This window comes from Cydia splendana, chromosome 1 (assembly GCF_910591565.1).
Source record: "Cydia splendana chromosome 1, ilCydSple1.2, whole genome shotgun sequence".
NCBI classification, from domain to species: Eukaryota; Metazoa; Arthropoda; class Insecta; order Lepidoptera; family Tortricidae; genus Cydia; species Cydia splendana.
Window position 1 is genome coordinate 22168020 of NC_085960.1, and position 12669 is coordinate 22180688.

General features: G+C 37.1%; 1 protein-coding gene across 1 annotated transcript; it reads left to right on the forward strand.

Moving 5' to 3' along the window:
* Window positions 1-2427: 2427 nt before the first annotated feature.
* On the forward strand, window positions 2428-6123 carry LOC134792027 (uncharacterized). The gene is made up of 4 exons (XM_063763151.1): window positions 2428-2735; window positions 3938-4105; window positions 5452-5601; window positions 5917-6123. Exons 1-4 carry the CDS (start codon window positions 2616-2618, stop codon window positions 6094-6096), a joined length of 618 nt encoding a protein of 205 aa, XP_063619221.1. The 5' UTR covers window positions 2428-2615; the 3' UTR covers window positions 6097-6123.
* Window positions 6124-12669: the final 6546 nt, after the last annotated feature.

A 12669-nucleotide genomic window follows, 5' to 3' on the forward strand; every position in this document is an offset into this window, starting at 1 on the left:
ATTTTATCGTAAAAGCTGTATACAGGCTGTATTGTAGTATCACTTGGCACTTGTAGCTGTACAAATGTATCTGTCAACCCCGTTTTAAAGCTATTTCTTATGGCGTAATCTTACTCTCCTATAAGAATAGTAGTTGTATAACTTCTGTCTGTAAGAGTATTATAAAACCAAATGAATAAATGGCAGCTATAGTACAGCTTTTTTCTGTATTACTGATAGAGTCGCTGATAACAATCTTTTGGCGTAATTTTACACTCGTATAAGTATAGAAGTGTAATGATTTCTGAAAATAAGTGTATTATAAAACTAAAGGAATATATGACAGTTACAGTCTTCTTCTTCCTCGCGTTATCCCGGCATTTCGCCACGGCTCATGAGAGCCTGGGGTCCGCTTGACAACTAATCCCATGATTTGACGTAGGCACTAGTTTTAGTTTTTTAGTTTTTACGAATGTTTTTAATGAATGACATTTACAGTACAGGTTTTTTATTTGTTATACGGATCTCTAAAGAGAATTATAACTTATGTACGGAGAACCGAAATACAGCCAAACGAATACAAATATTCTATTATAAAGCTGTTTTAATTACAAAAGCTGTAAAAGACACTCCATTTATTACACAGCACAGCTACTAAGATTATAATGCTCTCCAACTATCCTGTAGGCTGTTTAAAAATTGTCGCCATTTTACAATAAAAAAAGAACGTATTTGTAAATATAATTAAAGAAATACTTGCAAATATTTAGCAGACTAACGCCGTGTTATGATTACCAGCTAAAATAAATTGTTTAGCCTTAGAATTAATATTTATAAATATTTTTGATACTCTAACCTTAAAAACAAACAGTAACTTTACCGATTTTTGATATTTTCCTTTTGGTTTCTCTTTGTTATTTCGCAGGCGCGTAAATATTTTGCCAGAAAAGATACACAGGTTCACAATAAATAATAATCCGCACTTACTAATAATGTAAAATTCCATTCAAGTCCTGTATAATATTTACTTTTACTTTTACCATCCACTATAACACTTTATTGTCGCCATTACTATATTACGAATGAACAAGATTAAGACATTTTAGTTTCTGAAATGATTATTATTCTCTTGTAATTCTTTCTTATAAATCATTTAAAACTTATATTCTTATATCGTACTTATAAGCTATTATCTGTAGTGTTAAGGTTTCCTGTTACACCGAAATATAGCTGTAATGCAGCTATTATGCAGCTTATGTATTGCTTATATAGCTACTCTACAGCTCTAATAACGCCAAAGGCTGTATAATTTGGGCCCTTTTTTTACTTATAAGGGCTGTATAAGCGCTTATACAGCCTTTGTACAGCCTAACTGTACAGCTTATAGTATACAAATAAACTTTAATACAGCTTATATACAGCTTGCAATGCTACTTGGGAAGTGATCAAAGACACCCCGACCCATGGATTCCCCGGCTACGTGCGCATGTGTAGGTTGTCGAATTCAGGTATTTTTTTATAAACTCACGAATAAACACTGATTAACCTAAGACATTATAAAATTACATGTTTAATACATTTGGTACAAATACAGTCAAAATTTTTCAATCAATAAAACCAGGAAGAAAAGCGTACCCGCCATTAATATTTTTTTTCTAGACGAAATAATTAATATTACACTCTCATCCGATTACTACGCGGTGAAGCAACTATCAGTGTTGCCAATGAAGAAAAAATAACTGTGAAGGTATTTTTCAACTCGTTAAAACAAGCACTTTAGTAGCGGAGGGAAGTTGTTATCAAAGTCGACCCGCAAATCAAAGTAACCCCGGTTTACGGTACAGGTAGTCGTGCTGTATTTTGACTTTAAAAAAGCCTTCGACCGAATAGATAACGACGTGTTACTGAAAAAGCGGTGCAAAATCGGATTCCCCCCCAGCTGCTTCAATTTGTCGCTAGCGATTTGCGTGACAGGGTACAGTACGTGCAGCATGGATGCTTTGTATCCAAGACCTTTCAGACCATGTCCCGAGTAAGCCAGGGTTCCATTCGTGGGCCATTACTTTTTGGAATCATGATCTATGACTTACTTACCATCTGTTCTTGGATCTGCTAGATGCTTGCTGTATCCAAGGCATATCAGACTGTTTATCTCTCCAGGAAGACGTAGACAGAGTTCACCTGTGGAGTATCAAAAATAAGTTACACGTCTTAATACAACAACAAAGTGTGCGGTCATGACGTTTAGTAGAGCTCGCAATCCACTTTTCTACGATTAATTGAACACTTTGCTAATAGACGTCTCTCTTCTCATCTCAATAGACACAACCTTTTTAACCCTTTCCAATCTGGGTTCCACCCCGGGCATAGCACCACCACTGCTCTTGTTAACATCACCGACGACATTTCAATTCCCTGTTAAAATTGTAGGGATCTCTAGTTATACGTTTTATCTATAAGAATGTTGGTAGGAAGCGCACGCAATATTGTTGTCGACTGATATGAGTACAACATGACATGCAAACTCATTACTCGCTGCGATCTCAAAAACCATATCACAATCACTGATCAAAAACAGCTACACTTTGTTTATAGATGTTTATCGCGCATTCTATATAAGGTTTAGTACAGGTAAAATGACACTATATTTTCTGAACCTAGCTCATTTATTGGTTGGTCAAAGAATGAAGTGCGAGTACATTGCGGTGAAAACATTATATTTCTTCGTAACTTTATTTGGAACTACTAAGGGAGATGTAAGTACTGTACCTAGGCACAACCACCTGCAATAATATGTTACACAACAGAGGCCGCAAAAATATCTGACACGATCTTAATTTGTAGAGCCATAAGAGCGTGTCACATATTTTTGCGGCCTTCGAAGAGTAACATAATAGGCTAGATGACAAATTTTCATTTATGGTATCTCATATACAGGATGATTCATGAGACGTGAGCAGGACTAATCCTGCACACTCAGTAACTGATAATTGATCGATCACCGTCGTATTTAGGAGAAACAACAACACTTTTTCCTATTTTGTTACTTTTTGGTGAGGGCAAATTTAATTCTCAACAATCATGGTCACCCTACAGGACCTAATTAATCAACATAAAACCTCTTTAACCGTAATGGCATTTTGATTACGAAGAAAATAAAATGTCAAACTTGAGTGAGATACGAGTTTTCAAAAGTAACCAGACCGTGATGACAGTAATGACATTCAATTTGACACAGAATATCGGTAGTTTAGTATTCTAATTTTAGGGTGACCATGCATGTCGTAAAAAAATTCAAAACTTTTTTTTTCAACACGACTAGAAAATTAACGTTAACCTCACTAATACTGATACGAAACAGTTGCTTATAATTAACGATATGCGCAGTGTTAGTCCTGCTCACGTCTCCTGAATCACCCTGTATAAATGATAGTCAAAGTCCGACAGTCGTACTTCACACGCGAAACGCTCCTAACAAAACAATAAGTGAACGTGACGTCAAGGTCACTGAGAGTCCATCTTGAAGTATGGACAAAATAAGAAAATTGCGTTTTTGTCGATAAAATATTGCATTAATGTACATAGTAGCTATACAATATATTTTTGGTTAAAATGTAAAGATCCTTACTTATTGCCTTTTTAGAAGTAAAAAAAAAACTAATATTTTGAAACTTTCAGGTCCTGTATTTTTGCATTATTTCCATAGGTATATTATTTTAATATCCACATTATAGTGATAAATTACTTTTATGATGGCTTACCTAACGGATAAGGTAAACGTACTGGTGCTCGACGCTGTTCCAGTACATGTCAACTTGAAACTTAAGTAATTGTCAATAGAGGTGACAGCAAGGTGTCATCTATTGGGCATTAGCATGTCGAGCACTAGTACGTTACCTTATATTTATAACGGTCTACTCACAACAAGTAGATACCTACGTTTTGTTGTTGTTTACAGGAATGTTACCGTGCAGAATTTTCAGAAGATGTCTGGCCCTGTGCCGATTTTGAAAATGAGGTCATGAAATGCGACCCGCTCGAGCTAGGTATGGTGGATGGAAAGGAGGGGGAATTGGGCTTGCAAGGAATGGTCGGGCTTGACGCCGAAATAGAGGATGGAACAGTGGTATAGTATATCCATATCCATTCTAATATTATAAAGGCGAAAGTTTGTCTGTCTGTCTGTCTGTCTGTCTGTCTGTCTGTCTGTCTGTTACCTCTTCACGCTTAAGCCGCTGAACCGATTTAGTTGAAATTTGGTATAGAGATATTTTGAGTCCCGGTTCCCGGACATAGGATAGTTTTTATGTAGGAAATCATCCCTGAAGAGAGTGAAAAGGGGGGTGGAATTAAAAGAGTTAATGAATTGCCTAATAATTGAAGTAAGCAATGCGCTAATTGAATGATTGCTATTAGCATTATCCAGTCGCTATACCTACTTTGGCTGCTGTCACTAATTCCACGCAGACGAAGTCGCCGGCAAAAGCTAGTAATTGATAAAACCTTGGAGGATATAACCAAACGGAGACGCCTTGTCTGTAATTTTCTGTACAAAACAGTTTGCCGATGTTTGCGGGGGAGGGGCGGGGCACGTCAAATGTATGTTACGTAACGTAAAAATAGCTATGTCGGATAAACGTCAGTCCATACAATGTGTATGACCATAGGCCGCCTATTTTCGACAGAGGGGAACGCCTGTTAATGGCTACGCCGTTTGGTTATATTATTATCCTCTAAGGATAAAACAGATGAAAATAAACATTTATAAAAGTCCTTACATCATTTTTTTTCCTAAGACAAGTACAATGCTGTTTATCTACAAAATTACGTAGAATTGAAATTACATTTCGTAGTTAAACAATATTGTATTGTTTCAATAACATTAGGAACTTAAGAGGGCGCGTACAGCCAGGAAATTAGAAAGGAACAAAAAAATATGGCGCGCCGCGCGAAACTTGCGACGGAAGACTTTACGATCGCGCGGGTTTTGATGTTTTACCTCAGTAACTCTGAAAGTGTACTGCTGATTAAAATTTTGCTGGTCAAATCCATCGGATATATGGCTAGCTATTTTATACTAAAATTATAATATACTGATATGGGATGCAGGGTAACGAAAATTAGACACGTTTTCGTATTTTTTTTTCTATCAAGCCAACTTTATCCTTTTAAGGTTTTCTTGATGTCTGTCATTAGAAATATAGTCTAGTTTCCGTATGATATTTTTCATTGCATTTGCCTTTCATTGAAACCTGTAATCAACCATTTGCGGCAAATTGTAAAGTTCGCGCACGAAGTTAGAGGAATCATCCCGCTCACTTTCTAAGTCCCCGCAGGGATGCGGTGCACACCCTCTCGCTTCCTCAGCTCATAATACCTCAAACTTCATACACGAATTTTACCTAGTTTCATTTGACTCCTTACGTGACTAAGATTTCATTGAGTAGGTGCACGTTGATTGTGTTTTTACAGATGAATGTCGAAATATGGAAAATCATGGATATTGGAAAGGAATACCTGTACCATGCCCAGGGTGACATATGTGCCAGCATAAAAGACACCAACACACCGTGGTTTCCTTTGATTGATGCAATGAAGATAGAAGCATGCCCTATACCAGTGGTAATTACCAATATTTTTTTATCTTGTAGCGGACCTCTGTTTATTTTAATTGTTTCGAAGACATTTGAAATAATCACGTAAGGACAAATCACGTAAGTAATATATTTCGTCTAAAGTGACAGTTGAAGAAGTAAATATACATCGAAATTCAACAAAAAAATAATTAAAACATGCCGGATCTTTATAAGCCGTGATTCAGGATAGCTTAACTTACTTAGGAAATAAGTTTTAATAAAGTCGCGACGAATTCTCTTGGCAACCTCTTGAAACCTCGCTGAATATCTTATTATATTCTAAATTCTATGATTGTTCCAGAAAAAATATGAAGTAAAAGATATGGTACTCAATTTGGAGCACACGAAAGAAATGTTGAACCACGAGATGTGCGGCTCGTATGTTGCGCGATTGCGTATGACAAAAGAAGAAGATCAGATATCTTGTCACGAGCTAGGAGTTTCTGTAACCGAATACAGTTGCAATAAAACTGAAGACTAAAATGCTAAACCTCCTTTTTTCCTTCTTTTTTTTTTTCATGCCACGAATAAACTATTTCTATTTCTATTTCTAAACCGAATATTACTGTCGTTTTATTATTCATTAATGACCGCACACGGTTGATTCTTTTTGCAACATCTGTAGGTAGGGGAGACCGAGTTAAAGATGAACCTCGGGGCGGGGTGCGTGAGTTATGGTAACATTCCATTTATAACCGCAGCTGCATTACTGTCAATTTTACTATAGAAATTGACAATGACAGCGACGCGTTCAGTACCGGTAGTGCAGCTGCGGTTAGAAATGGAATGTTACCATTACGCACGATATCGAGCTATGGAACCGCCATTATTAAGTTAGTTCCATTTTAAGTCTCGGCTCACCGGTCAGTGGACCTGGAAAAAAAACGACTTCCTTCTTGTTTTGGCTGCTCTGCGTGAAAAATCATAATATTTTGAATAATATTACGATATTTTAAGTCAAGTGTCGATGTACGAGTATTATGATATGAAGGTAGTAAGCATGTTTTTACAATATTTTCAAGCTAAACACCGTTAAGAAAAGAAAAATCAAAACTTTATAAATATTAGCACTGTTTATAACCTTCACAGCTTTAGGTTAGAAATTGTTAGTATTACCTCATCATCATCATCATCATCATAACTTAAGAGCTTTGCTCTTGTCGGTGGAGTAATCGCCAATCATTTCTTTCTTGTGCTAATCTTTTAATTTCCTCATACGACGCATTATTCTTTATTTGGCTGAGATAAGTAATTCTAGGTCTCCCTTCTTCTCTTGTCTTTTCAATCCTGCCTTCCAGGAAGTTTAGGAAAAAGTTATCATGCCGTATAAGGTGTCCTAACATCATGCCTCTCCTATTTCTTATTGCAATTAACAAGCATCGCTTTTCTCCTATCATACTCAGGACCTCTTCATTCGTCTTCCTTTCAGTCCAGCTAATCCTCTCCACCTCCGCCAACACCACATTTCGAAAGCCTACCTAGCTTACTTATCTAGCCTACCTACCTAGCTTAGTATTACCTATTATTGCATTGCATTTATTGCTAGCATTTGTATTCAGTCGAAGGGTGGGTGGTTTGTAGTAGGTAGGGCCCTGCCTGGGCCCACAATTCTTTCGCTGGGGTCGATGAGTAGGTCGAGGATGAGGATGCGCATACGCGTGAGCATTGTCAGCCCGACTAAAATTTGTTTCTTGCGATTTTACATTATGCCCAGAGCTATGGGACAAGACCGGATAGTATTAGAAACGAGTGCAACAGTTTGGACACCTCACGAAAATTCTTATATACTCTTGCTCGAAAGGGTTCAGAAAAGGTATTTACGTCACTTATACAAAAAACAATTTACTTATTATCCATACATGTACCCGACGCGTTTTCTGCTAGGCATGCTAGGGTACGAATCACTAGAAATCAGACTGTCGTCTGATTGCTAGGTGTCCCTAGCAGTAGCGAAGCTCGCCCTAGGCGTCATCCATAATAGGGTGGATTGTGTAGAACTGGTGTGTGAGGTAGTAAGACTGTATGCACCTGATGCGCGCGGGCGACTGCGCAGCGCGCGGCTGCTGGCAGCGCCGCCCGCGTGCAGCGGCCTGCTGCGCCAAGCGCCGCTACACACCGCACTCACGCTGCTCAACTCTGTGCTTAATATGGCACCACACATTGATGTGTTCGCATCCAAGTGGTCACAGCTTGTAAAAGAATGTAAACGAATATTTGAATCGCTGTATTAATTAAGTAGTATAGTGTAGTGAATTTAAAAATTAGGTTAAGTAATGTTGGTTAGTATTTAAGATTGTAATGTATTGGCGAACGCTGTAATTACAATTTTTTTGAATAATAAACAATAAACAATTTATGTGCTGTATTAGAGATGGGCCGAAAATGGACTTTGCCGAATACGAATATTCGGTTCAGCTCATACCGAAACGAATATTCGGTTGTTCTAAAACTGCCTAAAACGCTGAAAACAAGTTCATTCAGGTCCGCGATCTGCAATCGTAACGTGTTTTTGACCCTTCTCCCCCGACCGATCGGGAATGTTTATGAAAAGAAATGGAAACGTCTCATACATGATTGCGAAATTCATCCGCGCTAACTAGCGGACGCCCCTAAAAAAGAATTTGTTTATTCGGTAAATATTCGGCAGTTCGAACCGAACTATTCTGCTGAATACGAACATTGAAAAATATAGACTCCGGCTGGAGCAAAAATCTTTGGAAACTTAGCAAAAGACAACTCCAAATCATAACGGGGGTGTTTACTGGCCATTACGGGGTCAAAGGATTTCTGGCCAAGATGGGACACTCTGACAACACCGATTGTCGTATGTGTGGCGAAGAGGAAGAGACAGTAAGACACTTAATGTGTGAATGTCACGCCCTCGCCAGACAAAGAATGAAGGGCTTTGGAGCAGGATACCTGGAACCAAAGGACTTTAAAACGCTACCCATGAGCTCCATCATCCGACACATGGATATGGTGGGAAAAGCTCTTGAGTAGTTGACGGATCTTTTCTAGGGGGTAACTGCACAAAAGATCCCTATGGGTCGAAGTGTATCCGCAAGGGCCCCCGAAAACAATAAGATAAGCAAGATAATAAGATAATTAAGATTAAATATTATGAATAATAAGTTTTAACGAAGTTCGCTTAAAACTTGCTATTTATAAAATTGAATCATCTATACCTACTTATCAATTACCACTTATTAATCTTTCCTTGTCTAGAAAATTCCTATTGATTTCATAAGCTGTTGCATTGAAATTTCAACTTGATGTCTTTGGTAGTATAATACAGGACCTGCATTTTTGGCGATATATTTCTTTGCTAAGTGTCTTGCTTTCTCCGTTATAGCTCCGCTCCTTACCTAAAGAGGTCTTTAGCCCCTAGTTAAAAGCTATGTTCAAGCACTAGCCTCGTGCAAGCCCGACATTAGTCATTGCACAAAACAGTGCTCGTGACGTCTGCCACGGGCTCTCCGCATAAAGTACTTTAATTTGCGGAGGATTCGCTCGAGAGAATTATTTCAGACTTGCTTACTTTGCGGGCTTTTGTTCTGTGAGGGTTTGTCAGGGTGTATGTATAATTGTATATTTTAGCAGCAATCTAGTATTCTGATCCTACTAATCTTACTATAACATGCGCTCAATGACAATATAGAAAAGAGCGTAAAATTTAATAATGTCTTATTTGTCATATTTTGGAAAATTATAGGTGATATTTTTAACCCTATTAAATAAAAACGCAACACAGACATTAACTTATAGCATGTGAGAAACAGGATACTTATTCATTTCTTTCCTTCATTTAAGTTTTTTCTGCACTCTGCAAGCCAAATGGAGTTTTTTTACAAAAATACAGTGTTTGTTGTACCATTAATACATAATTTACTGAATACGATTATCAATAAAATAACTTCTGAGCGTTAGCTTGACGAATATAAGGATATAGAAAAATAACAACGGTAGCAGTGAATATAAAACACAACGATTAAAAATATACCTATGTAGGTATTAAGTAGTTATTATAGTGAAATATATAAGTATATATGTACATCACTTAATACATTTGTGAGGAAGAACCAACAAACTATTTGGCAAATTGAGAAAGCGTGTCCGGCTCTCGAGTTAAGTTTGACGAAAAAGGGAAAATCAAAGCGACACTCGACTACTCTTCAGCGCTCTTGGGGCGCACTGCGACAGACGAAGTTGTCATTTACAGCGGCCCGTGACACGACAGGTTTCCGTTTCGAGTAAACTACCTATAAATTGTTCAAATTAAGACTCTTGGCCGAGCAGGTCCTATGACAAAACAGAGAAATTATAAGAGTAGTTCACAAAACTGAACATTGATTGCATTATAATTTATAATAAATAAAGGTTGATCTTTGGATTCTTACTTGCTATTCTAAAAATGAACCATCAATTTATCTCAACTGATAGCTTAATGAATATATGAATTCAAATTGTATATTTAATTGCAATTGTATTCACAAACTAGAATTTTAAATTCTTAATAAATAGTTACATAAAAGCTATGTGTTTACTAATCTTTAGTAAAATTTAACGAGTCTCCTGGCACGTGTCAAATTGTCAACAAAAAACTGATAAAACATCTCAAAAAGGTCGCGTGAAGTGGTCAAAAGCCGCACGCACATCAAAAAACGTGATAACTAGCGTAAGGGAGTCTTCAAGAGCCCTCGAGCAGTTCCAATAATCCCGGAGCAATAAAGTTGTCAGATCTGAATCGTCAGCTAACGACGCACTTTCCATTTGGAAATCCGAGTAAACACAGAAGGTGCGACGTTCACGAGTTCAAAGATATTACGCTTTTTACTGTCTTCTTGTCTGTTTGGCTTAAGTTGCGCGTATTTGTCCCCGTAAATTATATATTTTTTTTTGCTATTACTTGACATGTACAAATAACATGGGCGATATGTAAAGTTACATGCGATACGAGTTTACCTACGACACGCACATTTTAGTATTAAATGCTTATCTCAGTCATCACATTCACATCTGTAATTACATAATTATGTCTAACGAGTAAGTATGTACCTATTCCAACCTAAGTAATTAAATAAAAAGCATTCCCTATTTGTCCATGCGAAACTAAATTTAAATGTGGACAATAAACCGACTGGTTTTATGTAGCCAACATTGAATACGGAACCCCATAGGAAAAGACATTTAGGAAAAAAGTTAATGGTGCTTAAAGCTCGGACGCTGTCCTGTAATTACGAATTAAAAAGTTCGCCCGCAGGACGACGGTTTTTTCTCATTTATTTGAATGTGAAGAAGATAATATTGCACCCCAAATCTATATCCCCCGTCAAAGTAATCCCATTACTACTACACAAAAAATAAGGTTGTTAATTCTACTCGTATTGCACGAAACATAATTACTCTGAACGCTATCTCCTCATGCAGGATATGTTTTTACCCTGTTTCTATTCGTAAATGCGACAGAAAATTAACTTTTACGATATAGGTATGTATTTTTGCAAGGGTTTTGAATGTTAAGCGGAATTGGTTTACTTTCATTACTTTGAGTACTTTTCTGAGGGATGATGATTAGTTGTATCTTAATTTAAGATTACAAATGAATACTTACCTACCGTAGAGTTTCGTATCTTCGCCTGGATTTTGACACTTTTCCCAAGAAATCTCTCAAATTTGAAAGCATTTTAATGCGTTAAGACGAAAAAATGTTTTTTAGTACTCCCGACAATCAGTATACACCACTAAAACTTAGAATTTCATTGGTTAAGTTGGTAATAAATGGCCCCAAAGGCAATAGGCGATGTTTGGGTATTTTTCCCAATCTTCGCCTATGGCATGCCTTGCCGCTAATACTTACTTTTCTGTGACTTACACATGTTAAGTCGTATCTCCTTGGAATGTGCTAATATACTATGAACCTTAACTACACCAGACTAGGCATATTTTTAAAAAACGGGGTAGTAGGCGAAGTTTGGTAACAGTCTGAAGTTGTTTTCATACATTTTCTATAATGAAGCTAGGGCTGCCAAAAATTTACCAACATGCCAAATAAAGGGGAGTAATGGTTTATAAGTAAAAAAAAAATAATTATTTTTAACAAAAATGTATAATTGTTGCAAAATTGTTGTTATTATCGTAATTGACCTCATTTACACAAAGTGAGACATAAAAATACCTATTTGGTACCTACTCAACATCGGTAAGAGTAGAAATAAACATTTGCATATAGCGTAAACTAAAATAACCAAACATAATATAATATTTAAATTTGGAAATAAGTAATGTCCTCCACCAATGAATGTGGTACAAAAAATTTGTCAACCCTAGGGGTAGGCGAAATTTGGCAACAAGATGGACTCAAAGTACCCTCACCAATGGTTTATCCAATTGTGACTTCAAAACGTAAGCTAGCCATTAAATAATAGTTTCATATGAAAAAGAAATAGTTATAGGATATAATCATGTAAAAAGTTTATCATTACCGGGTCCAAATCACCGTTCAAAACTGAAGTTAAAACACTGGTTCAAAAAAACGTGTGGTCGATGTCACGAAAAAACCTCACTAAAGGTCAACTGTGTGAAGTTAGCCGCAGATTGTTCGAAGAATGTTGACACCCGTAAAAAATACTTTGTATTTAGCAGTTTTATGTAAGGCTTACATTACAAACATTTTGTTAATGGCGACTTATGTCAAACTAGGCGAAAATAGGTAGCGCAGGCAAAGATACGAAACTCTACGGTACGTATTTCGTTCGAATCAATGAGGTAGGTATGCGCAATTAGAGTTACCTTAGAAGCAAACTAATTAGGTACATGATAAAACCTGAATATTTGGTGAAACAATGTATGTATTTTTAGGGTTCCGTAGCCAAAGGGTAAAACGGGACCCTATTACTAAGACTCCGCTGTCCGTCCGTCCGTCCGTCCGTCCGCCCGTCCGTCCGTCCGTCCGTCCGTCCGTCTGTCACCAGGCTGTATCTCACGAACCGTGATAGCTAGACAGTTGAAATTTTCACAGATGATGTATTTCTGTTGCCGCTATAACAACAGATAC